The sequence below is a fragment of the Notamacropus eugenii genome, chromosome 4 (assembly GCF_028372415.1).
Source record: "Notamacropus eugenii isolate mMacEug1 chromosome 4, mMacEug1.pri_v2, whole genome shotgun sequence".
In the NCBI taxonomy this organism is placed as follows: domain Eukaryota; kingdom Metazoa; phylum Chordata; class Mammalia; order Diprotodontia; family Macropodidae; genus Notamacropus; species Notamacropus eugenii.
Genome location: NC_092875.1, coordinates 369,070,236 through 369,092,277, shown reverse-complemented (window position 1 = coordinate 369,092,277; position 22,042 = coordinate 369,070,236). Strand labels below are relative to the sequence as shown.

The 22,042-nt window shown below is 39.1% G+C and overlaps 1 protein-coding gene across 1 annotated transcript in view; it reads left to right on the top strand.

The window, feature by feature from the left end:
• Window positions 1-516: 516 nt before the first annotated feature.
• The window catches only part of MYO10 (myosin X), a 254,020-nt gene continuing 232,494 nt past the window's right edge, over window positions 517-22,042 (top strand). Inside the window, exon 1 of the mRNA XM_072605464.1 lies at window positions 517-658. Coding sequence (XP_072461565.1) covers window positions 638-658 — 21 coding nt within the window. The 5' untranslated portion in view covers window positions 517-637. The remainder of the gene's footprint in view (window positions 659-22,042) is intronic.

Here is a 22,042-nt window from a genome sequence, read left to right as displayed (position 1 = left end):
GGGGGGGAGGAGGAGGGGGCGGGGCTCGCTCGCACTCGGCGTCTGGGTCGGGATTCCAGAGCAGCGCGGGGCCACGATTGGCCGAGCGCGGGGCTCCTGGCGAGGCGGGGGCGGGGCTTCTGGCGAGGCGGGGGCGGGGCCTCGGCTCCCCCGGGGCTCTGGAGTGAGGAGCGGAGCCGCGAGCGGGGTGGCCGGGACTCGCGCTGGGCTCTGGCTGCGCTGGGAGAGCGTGCGGCGGCGCGTCCCGGGAGCTCGGAGGTTGCCCCAGAGGTCCGGCCCGCGCTCCTCCGGCCCGCCGCGCCTCTGCCGGCTGAGGGTGTCCGGTGCGCGCCGGCCCGGGGGCCCCGGCTCCTGCAGCTCCCCTCGCCCTGGGAGGAGAATGTGCCAGCAGCCGCGCTCCCTCTGCGAGCGCCTCTCCCGGAGCTGAGGAGGTCCGAGGCGGAGACAAAGGTTCCCGCGGACCGAGCGAGCGGAGGAGGCTCGGGTTACTGCAGTCGGGGCGCCGAGAGGCGAGCGAGGAGCGAGGGCCGGCGGGAGGCATGGCCCCCAGCCCGAGGAGCCCCCGCTCCCAGTGACACACATGCTTGACCCAGTCCTGCTCCGCTGACTTCCGCGAGTTGGGCTCTCCGGTGAAACAATGGATAACTTCTTGAGTGAGGTGAGTGTGCCGTTCTGGGGGTGCCCCGGCGGGGGAGGGGGGGAGGACCGCCCCTGCACGCCCAATCCGCGCTGGGCTGCCGCTCCGCAGAGTCGGGGCTCCCAGCCGGGCGGGCTCGCTTCTCGGGGACCCCTCGTGGAGCCGCGTGAATCATTCCTTCCACCTCCCGCTTGAAATACGCGGTTACGGCTTCTCCCTAGCTCACGGGGGAGAAACTTTAAGAAAAGGTTCAAGTTGTGCGGACTGAGCTCCCGGGGAGGCTGGCTGAGTCAGGGCGGCAGCTCTGCCTTGCCTCTGGCCCTGCTCTCCGGGAGGGACCAAGGTGAGCCTCTTGTGGTCACCGCTGCAGGTAAAGTCCTTGGGCGAGCCGGAGCTGCGGGGGGCCGGGGAGCGGCTGAAAGGCAGGACCGCCCTGTTGTGCGGAAAGTCCGCTAAGATGCGGAGCTAGGACACGGCCAAGGGCTTGATTCTCCTAGAAAGGCGCTGGTATTTCCTTTGAAAAGCTTGTTGGCTTCCTGTGAGAGGGGTTCGCTGGTTACCGCAGGGGTTCAAGTACTCATAAGGCAAGCTGGGGCAGAAAAGAAATAGGGGAAAGGATCGAATTTACTCTTTTTCTTACTCCCTGCCAAAGTTTTGGGTACTTAAGTTTTGTTGCCCGCCAAGTGTGTCTGTTTTTTGAGGTTTGGAGCAATTACAGACGATATCAAAAGATCATTTTTTTTAAAGTGACAATTTTCACGAAAGTTTTGCTGGAAAAAATCATTTATGAGAATTGCAAAGATGAGTAACCTATTTAGAAAAGACCTTTTAATAATGACTAAACAAACCTCTTTCTTCGTACCAGGGCAACATCATTTTTTTAAAAAATGTACAAAATTTACTTTAAAACTATCTCATCAAAGGGAATTAGCTTAGTTTCCAGAATGGATCCATTCCTCTAGTTGGATTTACTTCTTCCCTATTTCCCAGATTTCAGGTTTGAAATGACCCAGAGTTAAGCGTGACGTGAGTCAGTTCAGTGTGGTTTTCCATTAAGTCCAAGGGCGAGTTTGGGAAGAAATTGGGTAGTTCCACCCCAGACGCCAAGTCTCATCAAGGGAATGATTTTGCAATGAAGTGTGTGCTGTACCATTATAATAACTTACTTAGTTCAGCTGGATGTAACATTTATGTCTTCAAACCATTCTGTTTTCAGGAGATATATATAGCCCATTTGTGGAAAATAGCATTTTTAGTGGCCATAGTAACAAATGAAACCATATGTTCAGGTGCCTTGAAAAGCAAAATTAAATTAAGCTCTAAATACGGACTTTTTAAAAGCGACAATATTAGACTAATGCTTTCCCAGGTTTGTTGCATTTATTTCCCCGCCCCTACGAGGAAAAAAACCGGACTTTTTGTTGTTATTCTTTCAAGAATTCTAGATTGTTTTAACAATACAGGTTTAGTATTGTCAACTGGACGGAACTGGCCTTGACAATATGGTTCATTTACTTTCATCTATAAGAAAGTTAATGTTCTGCCCCTAGTGCATATAGAGGAGAATGGCAGAATAACCTACTGGATTAAGTGGTTACTGACCTTCCTATTGGGTTTTTTAGGTAGAAAGATTACTTTAACTTCATTCTAAACAAAAACATAACGAAAAGGTAACAGCATCTTCTCCACTTTAAGTAACAGCATGGCACATTAAAATAGTCCTGTGAGAGTAAGGACAATATTTTTTCACATGCCCTCAACATGAAGTAGTATGGCCGTAGTGGATAGGGGGCTTGACTTGTAAGTCGGGAAGATCAGAGAGTTCAGATTCCATTTTAGTTGTTTGCAAGTCACTTAACTTGCCCGGGTCTTGGATCCCTCATCTTTGAAATAGGAATAATGCTACCTGTGGCACCCACCTGGTAGCTTTGTTGTAAAGGCTCAAATGAGATAACCCATGTAAAGCACTTCACAATCTTTAATAGTGTTTTAGGTTTTTGTTGCCATAGTAGCACACATTTGGAGTGAAGGTTCAAGGAATCATTGCATCTTAGTAACACATCCTTTATAAAGTGCTTTAAGGTTTCCGTATGGTTTTATGGTGTCAGTTATTTCATTTGACCTTCATAATGTAGCTGTGAAGGAGATACTATAGGTTTTATCCCCATTTGACAGATGAGGAAACTAAGTAATCTGAGAGAGAGGTGAGTGGTTTGTCCAGCTTCACAAGGCAGGATTTGGAACCCCATTTTGCTTTTTCTACTCCAGGTAGCTATCCTTTTCATTTAGAGCAATTTGAAGATCATTGAATGATACGAAGTCTAGTGCCAAGAACTTTGGACTGGCAGTCAGGAAAAGCCTGAGTTCCCAGGGAGAGTCACAACTTCCCTGACCCATTTCCTCATCAGTAAAATCTCTGATAATAGAACATTCTAAACAGGATCCATGTGAGGCTCAAATGAGATAATGTCTATAAAGTCCTTCACAAACCTAAAAATGCATTTTTACCAGACACTGGCCCAGAGAGTTTTATGTGATTTGATTAAGGTCATCCAAATAGTTTACCTCTCTCAACAGTCCTGTAAATAGAGCAATAAATGTGCAGTGTCGTACCTTTCATTGAACGAATGAATAATCAAGAAAGGTGCTTGAATATCACCTAGCAAAGGACTCACAAGCTAGAAAGGGTCTTAGACATAATCTAGAGGCTCAGAGAGAGTAAGTGATTTGCGTGCATAGGCAAAGGTGAATATAAAACTCAGGTCACCTTAACTTCCAGTTTCTATTTCTCATGAATAACAGTGGCTTTCTTCTCTTCCCCAAACTTATATTGTGTTTGAGTCTTTTGTAGTATCCATGTGATTAGTATTACAACTTGGCCCCTATTTTATATCCAGAGTTCCACCCGTAAGAATAACTGGTTTCCTTTTCTGCTTAGAGTGGCAAACATGAAAGTCTTGTGTCAGAGAGTTGAAGTGTGATAAATTAAAAGTATGTTAGGTTGTCAGAGGTCTCTTAGCAAAATCTTGCTAATGTCTTGTTTTGAAAATTTATTTGAATGGAATATCCATCATATGAAATATGATGAGTAGAAAAGATTTGTAATAATTCTGTTATACTGAAAGTAGGAGGAAAGGATTTAAGTAAAGTATTTCTAGGTAGGGCTTGATTTTTTTTTTTTTTTAAAGAACATTTTGTGGTACCCTTTTTGTAGGAGGTCTTCTCTCTTAGGCAGCTTCTCTCAAGATAAATTACAAGATAATAACTTGATGAATGATTGTCAACTTGAAGCTAGCATTGAAAGATACTAACATTTTTATTTGCATTTATTACTTTTATAAGTGCCTTGATAACGAGAAAATGGAAATTGTGACTAGCATATGTTTTGTTATATACTAGAGTATACACATTAAGCAACAGCCTAATTGTATTAATTTCTGGGTGCATTACAGGCCCTATATTCTTGTCTATACTTGCCTGCTTTAAATAACACCTAGGATCTTATCATTGACTGGCAAGAACTTGTGCCAGTCATCTGACTGCTTTTGACTTCAAAATGTACTTCAGGACTAGGGAAAAAAAAACACACCAATCCTCAGCGGGTAAAACTCCCCCATCAAGTTTTAGTTTTGTCACTACTTTCATTAATTTTTTATAGCGTAACTATTATACATGTGTCTGCATTTCAAAGGAGCCTGTTTTTTCAGTGTTTCAGATAAGTGGTTAAACATTTGCTTCAGGCAGAAACTTAAATTTAGAGCCCTGAAGTAATTTTTAAAAATGTTGAATGCCACCTACCCTCTCAAATACTTAGGAATCCAAAATAGCAGCAAAAATACTTTTTATGGGTTTAAAATCAGATAAAAGAAATAACAGAACAAGGTCTAGACTTTGAGTTGACAGAAAATTTACTAAAAAATTAAGCCTAAAATATAGCTAACTTAAACATCACAAACTTAATTCTTCAATTTTCTTCTTTCTGTGAGGATGGTTAATGAGATATTCTAAAGAATGTTTTTTATTGTTCAAGTCAGTAGGTGTAATGTACTTCTGAGCCATCAGGCTGGCTCAAATTTGATTAAAATATAATTGGGAAATGTTTTAACAAAAGAAAAATGTCATTGTTGTGGTTGTTGTTTAGACGTGTTCGACTCTTCGTAACCCTGTCATAGTATATCAGTGTTGTCCATGGGGTTTCCTTGGCAAAGATACTGGAGAGGTTTGCCATTTCTTTCTCCAGTGGATTAAAGAAGACAAAGGGTAAGTGACTTACCCAGGTTCACCCAGCTAGTGAATATCTGAGGCTAGATTTGAATTCAGATCTTCCTGACTCCAGGCTCTAGCCACCAGCTGCCTCAGAAAATATTATATTATATAGCTAATGTTAATGTGTGGTTTTCTAAGTCTATATGTATCTAGTAGGGATCATTTCTGTTTGATATAATGATGTACATAAAGACTGGTAAGGTTTCAGGGAATAAAATTCTAATGGAAAAAGTTATCAATACATACTTATCACATAGCATGGTTTACATGCTGCTTTTCTGTCATTTAAATTTTTTTAGGATTGAAAACTGAGATGTTGGATGAGAACACTTAGAACTCAACTTGAAGAGGTGTGATTGATTCTGGGTTTTGTTGCTGTTTTGCGTTGTGTATGCATCTTGCACCTGAGATTTGTTTCTCTAACATTTATTTTCTTCCACTGTAGATACATTTTTATAGCATCATTTGTTTGTGATATTGTCATAGTTTTTTTTCCCTTTTAGAGAATAAAGGTATTTGTCTTGTTGTTTTCCAAGACAGTAGTCAGCAATTACATAAGAAAGGAAAAATGTAGGAAATGCATCTTTTATATGTCCTGGGGCAATTCTGTTGACAGCTGTCAGTGGGAAACAACATCTGGGCCATCAGTTGAAGACTTCCATGTGAATAAAGGACAATATATGCCCTGGTTCTTTGCCCACAGTCTGATGCCTTAATTTTTTTTTTTTCTGTGTACCTGAAGAGGACCAAATCTTTTGTCAAATACTCTTTCTAGGTCCTATCACACAGCTTACTTTCATCTAGCAGAAGTAAAATACTGACTGATGTTGACAGGATCATTGTGTCCCAGCTTCTTGGCAGTTTAACTAGAGTGGTGGGGTGGGTGTGGATGGAGTGATTTTGCTTTTGTTTTAAGGTCTTCAAGATTTCAAACTAGCAGGAACTGGGACGTTTAACACATTCTCTGCTTATGTAATTATTAGAATATACAGTACCCCTGTTATTTAAACATTTGATAGAAGAGATCATAAAATTGGGCTTAATCATTTTGTATTATTGGAGGAAGTTAAAAAGATGAAATAAATGGAGCCCATGGCAAGCTTAATTTATTTTCTTCCAACATGTTTCTCAGAGAGCTCTGGAGGCCCAAATAATTTTGTGCCATGTAGAGGAGGCAATTCTCATTTCTATCAAAGAGCCTGTTTGTTTTTAAACTAAGAGTAGAATTAAAGATGAATTGAAAGTTTTGGTATACACTTAACGTGTGGGATCACGTGTCTTTGCATTTACTTATATCTGGTAGCTTTTACCATCAGTGTCTAAAGAAACATACCAGTTATTGAAATGTTAGTTTCCCATCCAGTTTCTCTTGCTGTTGGATGAATCTCCCCAAAACTCTGCTTTCACATCACTCTGATGCTCCCAAACTTTCCATGATTCCATAATTACTTGCAAGAATCAAATCCAAAGTCTTTAGCCTTCATTTACCATTCAAGGAATACTCAGATCTCCCAACTATCTTTTCAGCCATATCTCCTACTGTATATAACCCTCTATTCCATCTTTTGCAGCTCCTCCTCCCCAGTGCCTTCAACATTGATGCTCACATTTGGTCCAGTCTCCTTCATTCACAATAGTCTTGTTTTGACATTTTTTCATCTCTTGTAGCTGGTCAGCATTCAAATCCTGTGTTCTGTCTCCAGTATCTCTTGCAAGGCCCCCACTACCAACTGCTTAGTCTAGAGTCTTCCCACCTTCCTTGTTCTCCTTCACTTTTAATTCATCCTTTATAGTGTTGCTACACTTATCCTATACGTAGATCTGGTCAGATCACTCCTTTTAAAAAGTGGCTTTTTTGTGACTCTCACTTGCATGCTGAGGTGAAGCTCCTTTATCCGGTGTTCAAGGCCTTCCATTATCTGATGGCACCCTCTTTTCCCAGACTTACCCATATTCTTTTTCATATACTCTGTGTTTAGACTTCTCTCCTGTTCCCTTGTTAGAGGGTAACCTCACTGAAGGCATCCTCAAGCCTGGCACAGTGCCCTACATGTAGTAGGCAGTTATCATTGCTTTTTGGGTCTGAATTGTAACTCTGTCTTTGTAGTTCAACTCCTTTGGATACAGAGATTGAGGGAGAGTATTTCAGGGCTAGTGACACAAGATTTGAGCACAGGCAGAAAAAAAAAATGTGGAAACTTCACGAGGGATACTGAGTAACTCCCCTTTGGCTAGAGAGCAGAGTGAGACAAGGCTGGAGAGGTTGGCTTGGTGCTTCCTTTACTATGTAGCTACATCCTTAACATTTTTGTCTTCACTAGCTTCCACTTATCTATACGCGCGTCTCTCCTATCCTCAAAAACCCCTTGAACTTAAACTCCTGCTGCCCCTCTCCCCCCCTCTAACAACAGCAAATTTCCTTCACTCTGTTACCATCTTATTTCTTGTAGTTTCATTATCAGGCTTCTCAAGAAAGTAGTTGATACTTGATGCCTTTACTTCCTTACCCTTCCCTTGGAGTCTTTGTCCCTTGTACAATTATTGGGCAGCTGGGTGGTGCAGTAAGAATATAGAACACCCAAGCGAGGGCCTCAGGAAGGCCCGAGTTCAATTTGGTCCCAGACTCTTATTTAGCTATGTGTTCCTGGGCAAAGTCACTTAACCCTGTTGGCCTCCTTTTCCTCATCTGTAAAATGAACTAGAATAGGAAGTGGCAAACCATTCCAATATTTCTGCCTAGAAAACCCTAAATGGGATGACGAAGAGTTGGACAGGACTGAAATGACTGAACAGCAATGACAGCTAGTGTCTGTGGCAACCTTTGAGTCTTCTCTAACAACACTTGTAACTTGCCTCCTTTTCCTTCCATCATAGAACACTTTTCTGGGATTAATACTTTTTTTTGCAACCAAATAAAAACAGTTCCTTCCTTCCCTCATCCTTCTGATTCTTCCTTCCTGGCTCTAAATGTAGCTTTCCTTATGATTTTGTGTGGTTTCTAAAAGTTGGTGCATTTGACTATATTCTCTCTATTCATTCTCTCTCCTGGCAATTATTTAGCAATGAACAGTAATCCTGCTAAATTCTAGAAATTATGCTGGCCTTGGGATAGACCTACAAAAGTAAGAGACAATTCCTGTTCTCAAATGGGGGAATGCAATCCATAAACAGGGTACATAGGATAGTTTGAGAAAGACACAGCTTTAGTGATTTACCTCTTTCTCCTGAGGTATAGATTTTCTCCCTGGCTCCAGGACATCTGTCCCTAGATATCCTCATAGCACGTCCAATTCAACATGTCGGAACCCACTCTTCTTCCTGGCTTCTCTCCTTTTGATGGTGGGTTACCATTCTTCCCGTTACTCAGGCTAGACACCTCATTAATTTTTTGACATTTCCCTTTTCCTTCACATTTAATCAGTTACTATATCCTGTTAATTCTGTCTTGGCAAGTTTTCTCCTACTCCTCCCTTCCTTTCTGTTTTCATCAAATCAGTTCTGATTTTCAGGCTATAATTATTCTATTCCACCTTACAGGGTTGCAGTTGCTTACTAACTTATTTTCTTTATAATCTCTTCTTGCCAGATTTATTTCCTAAAGCAAGGTTCTGCTGAATTGGCTTCCCATTACCCAAAGGAGAAAGTTCAGATTCCCTAGATTGCTGGTCATGCTCACTTTAGGGTCACAGGCTCTCAAATCTAATGCTGGAAGGGACCTCAATAGCCACCTAGTCCAACCCCCTAATTTTACAGATGAGGAAAATAAGGACTAGGGATGTGGAGTGTGTTGTCCAAGTTCCCATAGATGGTAAATGTCAGAGACAGTTTCAACTGAGGTCCTCTTACTTTTGAGCCAGTACACTTTTTACTTGGCTGTAAGCAGGCCTCGCTGTGCTATACCCTTTCCAACTTTGTCATCATACTTCTCTCCTTCACATCCTGTGCTCCAGAGGAATTTCTGCCACTGGCCGTGAATATTCCTGTTTCAATGACTTTTCTCACGCCAATCCCTCTTTTCATCTCTACCTATTAAAATTCTGCCTGTTTCAAGACTCAGTTTGGACACCACTCACTTACTAAAAATATTCCTGGGCCTAGACAAGGTTTGAAAATTACACTCCTGTGTGAGCCCACTGGAAGTTTGGGCTTTTACCTGACTTGGTACAACATAAATACCTATGTGCATTTTAAATATTGTGAAAAATTTACTCCTTTTATCTCTCCTACTCTCCTCAAGCCTTCCCTCTCCCCCCCAGTTACATACCCAGGTGGTAGCCTAACTTATCTATCTCTAGTCTCATATCTGAGGAAGGTTTCTTTAATTTCCCCAATGGCAAGTGACCTTTCTTTTTCTTTTCTTTCATGTTTGTTACACGAATCAATGAATTCCTTTTTTCTTTCACTCCAGCTCCCTTTTGTTTCCCCACTCAACCTTCCTCTTATCGTCTCTCTCTACATTAGGGCCCAGCTGAAGTCAGACTTCCATTTGAGAGTAGTAGGATCTTAGCGTTCTAGTGAGGCAGCTGGTGGCACAATGGAGAGAGTGCCAGGCCTGGAATCAGGAAGTCCTCAGTTCAGATTTGGCCTCAGACACTTGCTAACTGTATGACTCTGGGTAAGTAATTTCATCTGTTTGTCTCAGCTTCTTCAAATGTAAAATGGAGTTGGTAATAGTGTTTATCTCCCAGGGTTGTTGAGGGAATCAGAAGAGATAGTGCCTGGAACACAGTAGATGCTTTATAAGTGCATATTCCTTCCTAGTTCAACCTCAAACTGAGTAGAAATCCTATCTACAGTGTGATTAGAGTCTCCAGTTGAAGACTTCCATTCCCAAGGCAAGAGCCATTTATTACTCATATCACCATGAACACTGGGCTTCTCTGGGTACAGTCTAGTTTAGTATTAGCTTCTTTGGCTGCCATGTCCTACTGTTGAGCAATACTGAGCATGTATTATAGGATATTCCCCAATGCCCCTCAGTTGGCTAATCACAACTCCCCCTTCCTGTATTTATTAAAGTCATTTGTTGAATCTTGGTGTAGACCTTGAAATTGAATTTGAGGTTAAATGGAACCATAACCTTTTGTTGTAGCTCATATAGATAGCCTCCATCTGACCTTATGCTGCTTGTTAGCAAGAGTCTGTCATGAGTTAATTTAAGTTGCTATATAGTCTAAGTAATGATGTGGTGTCTGTAAACTTTTTCACCATCCTCACATGGTGTATCATATAAAATTCACTCCTCTTAATGAGCAGTTGGGTGAAGGAAGACAAAACTAAGCTCATGTTGTGAGTTTTTTGTTACAGATTGTTTTATATCCATATGTATATATTAAAATATATTTCTTTTTTTCCCAATTACATGTAAAAAAAATTTACAGTTTTCAGTTCCAAATTCTCTCCCTTCCTTCCCTCCTCTACCGTTTGAGAAAGCAAGCAACATGATATTGAATACACTGGTTTCTGTAAGTTATTTTAGGCCCAACTCAGAATGAACCTTCTTGGTCTCCACTTAGAGAGAGTTTCACTTGTCTGTGTACCTGTCATTTCCCTGCAGTACAATGTAAGCTCCTTAAGGACAGAGACTTTCAATTTTTTGTCTTTTTAACTTCCATCTCCAAACACAGTGTCTTGTATTTAGTGCACGTACTGTATTCAGTACATTTTTAACAAATACCTACTGAACCGAATTTCCATACTGGGATACTGAAGAATCAATGATTTCATCAAAGTAAATAGCCCTGTTTTAGAACCTTGCAATTCTTCTATAATTTAGTAGATCAACTCCTAGGAAATTGGCTAAGGTACACAAAGAGGTTAAGAGACTTGTCCAGGGCGACACAAGTAAGTATCAGAGTTGTGTTTGAACCTCTGTCTCAATCTGGACTCAAAGCCTATCCATTAATAGATGTTTCATCAAAGAAGACTGACAGTCATTCTTTTTATATTGTCAAGTTTGTGGTCAGTGAAATTTGGGGATTATGGTCTACTGAAAATGTAATCCATCACCTCTCTTACCTGGCAGAGTGTTTGGGTACATGTTATCTGTTTCAGGGAAATGAGCTCAGGAAGTTACTTTGTGCAGCAGTGATCTATTTAATAAGTTTTCTCTAGAGTGATCTGAGTCTACCGTTAATATATCTCTAAGTGGAGAAGGAATTAGATTTCTCACTCTGGCAATTTTGTAGCTAAATGGGTGCTTAAAGTAGGTTGGTTATCAAATACTTATTTTGTATATGGGTAGTACTCTTGCTGAATCTGAAGCTTTTATAAAATATATGTTACATTTCTTGTGGCACTCTTAAATTAGTTTGCCCCAAAACATTTATGGTTCTTCCCTTCAGAACAGTTTTATTGAAATAGAGACAGTACTGATTTTGAGCAGATATGTCTATGCTACTTAAATAATTTTGTTTTTGATTTGGGGTTAGAATTTTCGGGAAACGTTTTGCCTATCTGTAGTAATTGGCTTAAACCATAAAGCTTACCAGTTTTCTGTGAGCAGAGATGCAAGACAGTTCCACTCAGTTCCACTGTTAAGTGTATGCCACTGATGCACACACATACTTCTCGACTGCAGAGCATGCCATTCCCATGGCTAGTGCCCTTTGGAGGCTGAAACCACACAAGGGGATCCCTCTTTGCCCTTGCCAGGGGAAGCATATGTTGTGGGAATTGTTTCAGTGGATTTATTTTCTAATCCTTCATTCCACTGCATTTTGTTGCCTTCGTGGTACCATGTGTGAACTGGAAAAGCAGCCAGGTCCCAGAATAAGTGGTTTTGTTTAACATGATAATGATGATGATGATGATGAGTTTTTTAATTTGGAGGATTTCTTTTTCTCTCTGATACTTTTTTTCCCCTCTCAGATACTTCCTGTTATCTGAGTTAAATGACTTGTTTTTTGAAATTAAAAATTTTAAAGATGTTTTCACTTCAGTTCAGATTATCAGTATTGGTTTTGTATTCTTAGCAGTTAGCACAAGCCTTTGTATGTAGATAATAAGTATTTATTGAATAGACTTTGATTCATCTCTGCTTTTCATATCAGTAATTTAATGCAGATGCTCCATTTTTCTCCACCAAGGCTTGATGGTTGTCTTATCTAATCTTTGTATCTTTGGTGCCTGGCGTTGTATTCCTCATACAGTAGGCATTTAATAAATGTTTTTCTGACTGTCAGGGAGGAACTAGTAGAATTAATACTGTTTTTGAAATTCAATTTTATTTTTATTTCTGAATAAGGTTTAAGGTTTGCTAAGCTCTTTACAAATATCTCATTTTATCTTCACAACCCTATGTGTCTTTGTTATTCTCATTTTTATAGAAGAGGAAATGGAGGCAAACAGAGGTTAATTGACCTAACAACCACTGTCCCAAGAACCTTTGCCTTCCTTTCTTCTTCCCCTTTTTTTCACCTTATCATCCCTAGCAACACATAGTACACAGTTTTGGAGAATTCAGTATATACCTAGAATAATGACTCTTACACATTCAATCTTCAATAAATACTTGTTGAATGAAAACAAAACAAAACAATCTGGCTCCAGAATAACTTTACACCCATATTTTATTTTGCTCCCTTTTCTTCACTCAGTGACCCAGTCAAATTAGCTTTCTTCCTCTACCTTACATAAGCCACTTCATCTTTGTGCCCTTGCAATAGTTAGCCCACTTAGGTGGATTTTTTCATCATCTTCACCTCTTAGAATTCCTAATTTCTTCCAAGACTTATCTCAAGAATCGACTGCGGGAAGTGGGAAGTGTTTACTAGTCCATCAACTAATTGTGCCTTCCCCCAGAATGACCTTTATCTATTTTGTAGATACCTGTATATGTACATAATTGTCTCTTCCAAAAGTATGTTGGGATGCTCCTTTGAAGGCAGGGGCAGTCTCATTCTTATTTGTATCCCCAGCACCTGATAATGCCTGACACAGTGTAGGGTGCTTAATAAATGTTAGTAAAAACTAGAATTCCAGGTGAAGTGGATTTATTTACCACCTTTCAACCTATCTCTTAAGATATAAATGATGATCTAACATCCCAACCTGGGGTACATAAACTTGTAAAAAAAAAATTTTTTTTCATAAATATATTTCGATATATAGTTTCCTTTGTAATCTTAGGTTTTCTATTTCATACATTTAAAAACATTATTGTGAAAAGTGGCCCACAGGTTTTAGCAAACCCCCCCAAAGAATCCATGACATAAGAACTTCAGATCCAATTTATAAAAACTTGAATGAGGTGGTTTAATAACAGTTTGCTAATATTTAGACCTTAACTTCTTTAATCACTTAGATTTTTAGTTTTCTGTCATTTGCCCTAATAGCCCCTACCAAGCAAACCATTATTTATCACATACCTGTCTGGTGAACTATGCCTAAATCACTATTATTTCCCTCTTCAATCAGTTCTTTAGGTCCAATAGGCTGAACTCTGAGTTTTTCCTCATGCACTCTGTTTTCTTGATCTGTGATCATTTCTTTGGCTCCTTTTTTGTCCCTTCTGAAACTATGCAACATCTTTAAAATATGTTACCTCAAGCTGGACGTGCTTATTCATCTGATTTAACTCCACTTAAGGAGATAAGCCTTTGAGTATATATCTCACATGTAGAATTCCTCTTCACATTTAGACAGTCTGTTTTGCAATACTGTTTGTTCCATGGTTGACTCATGTTGGCCACCGGCTAAGTGTTTCCAGTTATTTGTTTTCTTTCTTACTGTTTTCTAAATTAATATCGTTGTTGTTTTTATCTGACATTTTTCTTCCTAATGATAGCCATTTAGTTTTCCTAACCTACTGTATACCTGGCACTTAGTAGGTACCTAACAAATGTTTGTTGAATTAAATCACATTTTTTTCAAGTAGTCAGTATTTGATTTAGAACATTGCATTTAGGATTCAGTTCCTTCTGTGTTCATTTGGAGTCTGTTAACACATGTTTCATTTCCCATCGGAGGAATTTGTCAAGGAATGCTCATTTGGAAACAGTAGCATGGGTTAGTCCATTTGGTGCTTCCCAACTGCTCTAGCTCTGGCTGTTGTGTTAGGTACAGCTCTCTTCATCTTTATGTTTCATCTTTATCTCATTTACACTTTACACATTTACACAGTTTGCTAATTTTCCAGAGAATATGTCATATGAGACTTTAAGGGAAGGCCTGTGTACTATATCCCCTGTAATCCAATTAAGTTTTCTCTATGCTGTTGTACTGTACTGGTACCTGAGAATACAAAGACAAAATGAAAATGGGCCCTGTCCTCAAGGGGTGTACGTTTTATTTGTCATAGTCTGTTGTCTGCTGTCATTTGTTATTAGTATTTGGGTGTTATCCTAGTGCTGGTAAATGATTCTGATAATATTCCTGTTTCAGAATTTTCTCATAGAGATGTTTCCTGGTTTCTATTTTTCTTAGTAATTCTATGTCCTTAGGTACAGGGACTGTGATTGCTATTGCTAGAAAATAATTTTGATTCCAAGATTGTCCTCTTGTTCACTTGACTGTGTTAGATTGGTCAGATCTTTCACAATTCAAATGGTATTATTCATTGCACAGATTATTAGGATTTCTTTGACCTCTACAGGTGAAACAACATTGTAGGAAATGAATTATTTCCTTAGAAATAATTGTATATTCTGTGAATGAATTTCTCTTATGTGAATGCATTCATAATGTATTAAAATGTGTAAATTTTGAGGGTTATATTAGGAACATAAGGGTCTAAATGTCCTTGCCACTTTTGAAGGACTTCTTGGGATATCGGACAAAATTAGCTTTTTTGATGGCTGCTGTTTTCAGTACACTGATTCAGAAGTTGCTATTCTGTGAAATAATGATGGTATATGATACTTCTTTTTTAAGGAATTTATTTCCATTCTGAAAAGTTTCACTCTGTCCTAATATACCCATTAACCTCTTTTTACAAATGTAAGAAAAGAAGCAGAAAGATAACTTTCTGACCCTGGCCTCATTACCCCTGAGAAACAAGAAGGAGAAAAAAACAATTGACCAGCTTTTATGTTAACTTGCACAGTTTCATCCAACAGCAAAGTATACCAATGGGAGGAAAATAAAGAAGAAGGTTAGGGGAAAAAAAGTTTTTCAGACATTTGTTATAAGTACTTAGTCAATAAGCAAGCATTTATTAAATTCTTTGTGTGTTCCAGGCACTATGCATGGTGCTGGGGACCTGCTCTTTATTGAAGGAGACAATTCCTCTCCCTTGTTTCTTCCCTCTCCCCTTTATACCTGTCGCTTCCCCTCCTCTTTTCTGGGTTTTTCCATCTTACCCAGGCTCAAAGTGAAGCAACCACTGGAGACCTTATCCCACTGCTGAATGGTGCTTTTGACTTCAACTGATTTGCCTCTCCATAGGCACCTTGCTATCTCCCTGTTTCTGGAGACTTACTGTATTGATGCTGGACTTAGGTATTGACACCTGATCAGTTTTAGCCCTGCTCAGAATTCCTGTGATTTGGTAGTCTTAGGGATCATAGACATGTGCCACCATGCTTGGCTCATTTGAACCTTTGAGCATTACCACGGATAGATGCTACCTGTATGATTATCACCATTTCACAGATGAGAAAACTGAAGCTCATCCAAGAGAGTTAGGCATAACTGATAAGTGTGAGAGATAGCATTTGAACCTTTAAATTCCCAATTCCAAATCTAACCCTCTAACCAAATCCCAGCCAAAGATGGGATGTTTGTCACAGCAGCGCAGGCTCATCAGTTGTGATACTGCCAGGTCTCTGCTGTTCGTTGTCAGTACCTGGTGGGGCATGGGGAGGAGGCACTAAGAGCTCTCACAACAGCAGTGTCCTGACCACTTGGTCTTGCCAGTGGAAACTGAACTCTTATTATTAAACTGCTGCCCCAAATGCACTCATTCCCTTTCTCTTAACTCCCCAACTCTTTCTTTGCTTGGTGTGTCAACCTTGCCTTTTTTTTGGAACAAAATCCTTGCTAAGGGTCCGTTGCAAATCATGAGGCCAATGGCTCTATTCTTTTCCTTTGATCAAAACCATCTTGGTTTTGTTTTTATGCATAGATTAAATATTCTTCTTATGAACATTTTCAAACTATACAACTTACTTTATAGGATTTTCTTTTCAATCTTTCCCTTCTGCGTTTTCTATGAAAAAGTTATTTGAAGCTACTTCCTGCAGAAAACAGAGACCTGTCACTTGTTCCATATAAAATAGATGAAAAGTCTTTGACTAAACCAGGCTTTGAAAAAAAACTTTACAGGATGAGTTCTGACTTGGCTCGGGAAGTGATAGTCACAGCCCTGGGTATTCCTTTATATAACTCTTGTGGTGAGTGCTGTTTTACCAAAGTCATTGAGTATATTTAAAGCACCTACTATGTATCGGGCACTGGTAAATGTTAGGGAGACAAAAGAAAGGCTAAAGACAAGGAAGTTGCCTTCTCCACTAAGGGCAGTCTGTGGATTCTAACTCCTTGTTAGTGCGTAAATTTCTTTAAACAAGTTTAATTTTCTGTTAGCACGCATATGGACAAAAATGGAATGTAAACTGAGGCATTTAATTTAAAGATTTGCTTTTCCTCTCTCACTAAGTTTGTGACTGAATTAGTAAACTGGGGATAGATACACTATTGTCTTACTAATATTTAATGTAATTCGGACAGATTTTCATTACTAGATGATGTGTTGGACCCTGAGGTTTCCTGAGCTGTCAGAGGCAGGAGCCAGAAAATTCTTTTTGAGGATGAGGCCGGAGGTATTGGGTTGGTTGTTCAGAGGCATGGTTGTAGGAGAAAATACAAAGTACTCAGCCAAAGAGTCATGATGTGAAATCCAGGTTAGAAGTATGAGTGGTATATATAAAGATATGGTCTTAGGATAATAAATATAGACCCAAAAGTGACTTCAGAGGCCATCTTAGTTCATCCCTCTTATTTTACAGAGGAGGAAACTGAGGCCCAGGGAGATTAAGTGGCTTAGGTTTTAGATTATATACCTAGAGTTGGAAGAGATGTCAGAGACTATCTCTTTTTCCCTCATTTTACAGTTAAGGAAACTGAGGCCTGGGTCAGTTAGGTGACTTGCCCATGGATCACAGAGATAGGTTTTGAACAGAGAAGTCTTCTCACTTCAGAACTATTGCTTTGGCAACTGTGTCATGCTATCTCCCTGACTTAGACAGAAGGGCCTGGTTCTTGGAGAGTGAAGTTGTGTGTGGGTTTATTATTATTGTTTGTTATTGTTGTTCAGTTGTTTTCAGTCACATCCGACTCTTCATAAAGGCCATTTGGGGTTTTCTTGACAGAGATGCTGAAGTGATTTGCCATTTCTTTCTCCATCTGATTTTACAGAATACTGAAGTTAACTTGGTTAAGTGACTTACCCAGGGTCACATACTGGTAAGTAAGTATCTGAGGCCAGATTTACACTTAGAAAGATGAACCTTCCTGACTCTAGGCCCTGCGCTCTATCCATTGCACCACTTAAAGTTAGACAAATTCTTGGGTTTTGGGGGCATATCTGTGTCTTTGTGTTTGGAATTCTAAGAATATCTAGCCTCCTAGCTTGATTTGAGTGACCTTCTGGGTTATGATCCTTGAGAGCCTAATGGTAGGGAAAGGACTGCTTGCTTGGATCCTAGAAACTTTTCAGAGTAGACAAGCCCAAAAGTTCTGGTCAGCATAAGAGAAAGTAAATTCTGATTCTTCATTTTTTAGCTTCTTAAAACTATTGAAGATTTTTTGAGCTTTCTTAAAATGTTAGGTATATTTTGAGTTATCAAAAGTTCAAGTTGCTGTAGGTTGATCTGGAACCTTTATCAAGTTAATTCTTTCTTCTTATGAACATCATAGAATTCAGTTTACTGTCTTCTAAGTACTGAAGCCATAGTACATTCAGACTTCTCCCAGAAAAGGCCCAGTGTGGTTTTTCCGTAAAAGATTTAAAAGTTGGCATTTCCTGTTGCTTTTCAAAGTGTATACCAGAAGAAAATCTGATGAAGTGAGCTCTTTGTTATAAAACTATGAGAGCCAGATTCTGCCATACAATATTAAATAGTCCATTTTGAAGAATAAACAAGTCAGGCGCTCTTTGCATATGTTGGGAAGGGCAATTTGTGCAGCTGTCTTTTCATGATAGGTATTATTTTCCAGCATTTTACCATGAAAAGTTAAAACAGATGAGTGAACAGTTCTGCTGAGGGCAGGAGAGAGGAATGGAAATGTTTTCTGTGCTACACAAGAGCCAGTTCCTGATCTCAGATGTGTGGTATGTGGCATCGTGAAAATATATTTCTTAATTTGACACCTTTCTTCAAAAGAGTACTATTGGGCCTGAAACACATGCCCAAAGTTAGCTTCTTCATCCTGTTACTCTCTTGGTGATATAGCTATGTTGTAAGCTGTGACATTGTTGAAATTACATGCTGTATCGATGATGGAACCAAAGATAAAACAGATTGTTTTGGGATTATGTTCACAAAAACTTAAAATGCCTCTTAAGTTCTCCTTAAATATTAGCTGTTGTCTGTTTACAAATTCCAGAGTGAAGGTGAGATCTCAGTGTTCTAGATTAGGATGCGTCTATACGCAAATGCTTCAAGCATCATGTTGGTTTTGAGTACTCCGTCCAAAGTTGCAGATTGTGAACAACTTGGTAGATGGTTTTCATGAGTAACTGTGGCCAAAAAAAATCACCTGTACATAAATTGGTGATAAGCCTCTCAAAATTTAGCTACTACAGGTCTGAGATGAGACATATTTATTCTTTATATAATGTCCCAATTGTTGATTTTTGTAGGAATTCGCTCTGATTCCCAATGTCTATTACTAAGAACTTGTTGAAGGAAGGAAGATGGATAAAATATTCTTATTATCCTATCTAATATCACAGCATAGTTTAGAACGTATATCATCTTATCACCATAAAATATCTTTTAAGAATCTTACTGTAGTCTGAGTATATACCCTTACCTTGGTGAGTGATTATTTGTTAAACGAGAGAAATGAGACGAGTTCAGAATTTAATATAGAGTGGTTTTTATCGAAAAGACATTGATGAATACTGGATTCCAGCGCTTAGCATTGTGCCTGACACATAGTAGGCACTTAATAAATGTTTACTGATTAATACTTGGCTCATTCAAAAATGTGTCTTGGCATAGCCATCTCATTTTTTTGTATGCCCAAACCTTAATCCATTTTAGGGTGTGGTTTTTTAAAAAAATTATTTTTAAAGATATGGTCAAATTCAAGCTGAGGAAGGTAAAATTTGAGCCTAGATTCATAAGATGTTGAAGGGACCTTGGAGGTCATCATGTCTAACCCCTCTTTTTACATATGAAGAAACTGAGTCTGGCAAGTTTCTGAGGCAAAATTTGAGCTCAGAACTTCTGGCTCCAAAGCTGATATCTACCTGTATGCATTCCTGGACATCAGTGGACACTTAGTTGAATCTGTACCTGAAAAAGAATATTCTAATCTACAGTATATTTAGCAAGTGATTCTCCAGCCTGTGATTGAAGGCTTCCATTGAGGAGGAATCCACTACCTCTAAGACCTCATCCCATTGTTCTGACTGTTAGGAATGTTTCCATTCTTCCTTAGCTAGATTATCTGTCCAACCAGGCTTCACACATCTTCTTTTTATGAAGCTCATATTTTAAAAAGTAAAGTGATTTTTAAAAAGTTTTTTTAATGCTTTTTATTTTCAGCCATTTCTAAATTATATCTCCTTCTCATTGAATCCTCCCTTGTATCAAAATGCTATTAAACAACATATAGTGGTGATGTCAAGCACTATATGAACACATTCTCCATAGTTCCTCACCCTTTTTCTGAGGGGATGCTGATGTGTTTCAATATATGCCTTTTGGGACGGACTAAGTTTGGTCATCATAGCTGTCAGAGTCCAGCTTCCTTTTAGAGTCCTTTTCATGTAGTATATTAATAACAGTATATTGCTTTCTTAATTCTGTTTACCTATTCTGCTCTAACCTCTCTGTTAACCTGTCTCACATGTCCATCTATCTAACTTTTTATGTATTTCAAACTGGATTCAGTAGACATCTTAAAGTCAACATATTTAAAATGGAATTCATCATATTTCTCCCTAAACCTTCTTCTCTCCTCAACTTTCCTTTTCCCGTAAAGGGGGACACCATCTTCCCAAGCCCTCAGGTTCACAACCCATGTACCTCCTGATTCCAAGTCTAGCATACTTTACCCTAAAACATGCTGCAGCTCTGTACTCTTAGAGAAAAACAAAAAACAAAAACTGATGGAAGCTTAAGAAATAGTGATAGTTTTGCTAGGGCAAAGACCAGAAGCTTTCTTTTAACCAAAAAACCAAATCTACAGACCCATGGTGTGAAATTTCTGGCACTTAGTTACAGCACCAGTAAACAAAGCTTCCCTTCCAGGGTTACTTTTATTTTTCTAAATTGCAGAGGTGGTAGAATTCCTAGTTGAGGAGAGAGTTCAAACAATATTAAATTTTAGTGCTAGGAGTATTCTTGTAGAATGCAAGGATCATATTTGAATGCCCCAAGTAAGTTTTATTGACTTTTAAAAGCCATTGTCAGGCTTGTTACTTAACTCCAGATTTCCAGGAGCTGATCTTATTTGAATTTTGGTAAATAAAACAGTTGTTTGTTTTCAAACTTTTGCTTACTTTATGAGTAATGTTTGTCACCTGTCAAGGCAGATGTGTTTATCTGCCTAGTAATAAATGCTAGTGAACTCACAGATGAGTTTATTCAACTTTTTTTTCTGTTATCATATGCATTCTTACATTATATATAATATATATATATATGGCATAGTGATAACATGTATGGGAAGTCATTTTAGAAATTCTGCTAATGTGCTTGTGATCTCTAAGGAGATATATTTCAAAGTGAATCTTTAAACATCAAATTTTATTTAGGTAATGATGTACAGTAGCTCATGCTGATTAAATCTCTCAGCCATAACTAAGTCCTAAATGATAGAGATTCTTACAAATTGTATAGAATTAGAAAAGTTTCTAATGTGGTCCTCTCTACCAAAGTTTTCCTGAAGTGTATGGGACATCATGGCTGTCACTATAGTGGAATAAGGATGTTGATCAAGGAGTTAGCAGTCACTTTTTTTTTTTAATTAGAGAAAGACTTGTTGCAAACAAGTAAAGAATTCTTGCCATCACCATATTTTTGCTGGACTGAATTGTTTTTCTCTAAGTAAGGAACCTAGGTTGCTGGTATATGTTTGAAGTGGTTCTGCTATCCAGGCATTGAACTATATGTAGATGAATATAGAGACACAAATGAAGTTGCCCCTGTTCACAAACAAGTGGTTACAAAATATATAGTAGTTTGGGGAGGAGGGAATTAACTTGTGTGATGTATCATGTAGATGGGGCATGTGCCAAACCTTTAAGGAAATTAAGGGTTCTCTGAGACAGAGACAAAGACGGGAGTGTATTCTAGACATTGAGACAGCCTATGCAAAGGTGTGGAACCCAGAGGAATAATGAGATCAGGAACTAGGCCAGTTTGATTAGAATGTGGAGAGTGGAAAGGGGAAGTGTGAAATTAGCCTGGGGAAGTAGGCAGAATCACACTGTGAAGGTCTTTAATTGCCAGACAGGGGATTTGTATTTTATCTTAGAGTCATTCAGTAGGGAGCTTCTTGACCATGGTCCCACCTGTGCTTTGAAAATATCCATTTTGTAAACTGTGTGGAGGATGAAGTGGAGATGATTTGATGCAAGGAGATCAGTTAGGAAGTGATTGCAGTGGTCCAAGAAAGAAATGATGATGGACTAAACTATGCTGGTGTTTATGCAAGTAGAGAGGAGATGGATAGAAGAGATTGTGGAAATAGAATCATTATTTGGCAATTAATTGTATAGAAGAAATGAGGGACTTTCTTCATTCAACTATGGACATTACTTATCAAAGGTGGCAAAGGCATAGAGAACAGGACAAACTTAGTCAGGTTACAGTAGAAAACATAATTTCTCTTTATGAGAAGGACTGAAGAGAGGAAGTCTGCGTCAAGACTTTTTGTGTAGTTATACTATTTGTTAGTATTGTTTTGGCTATTCTAGTCAGTATACAAAATTCAACTTGTTACTGATGGAAAATTTGGGATACA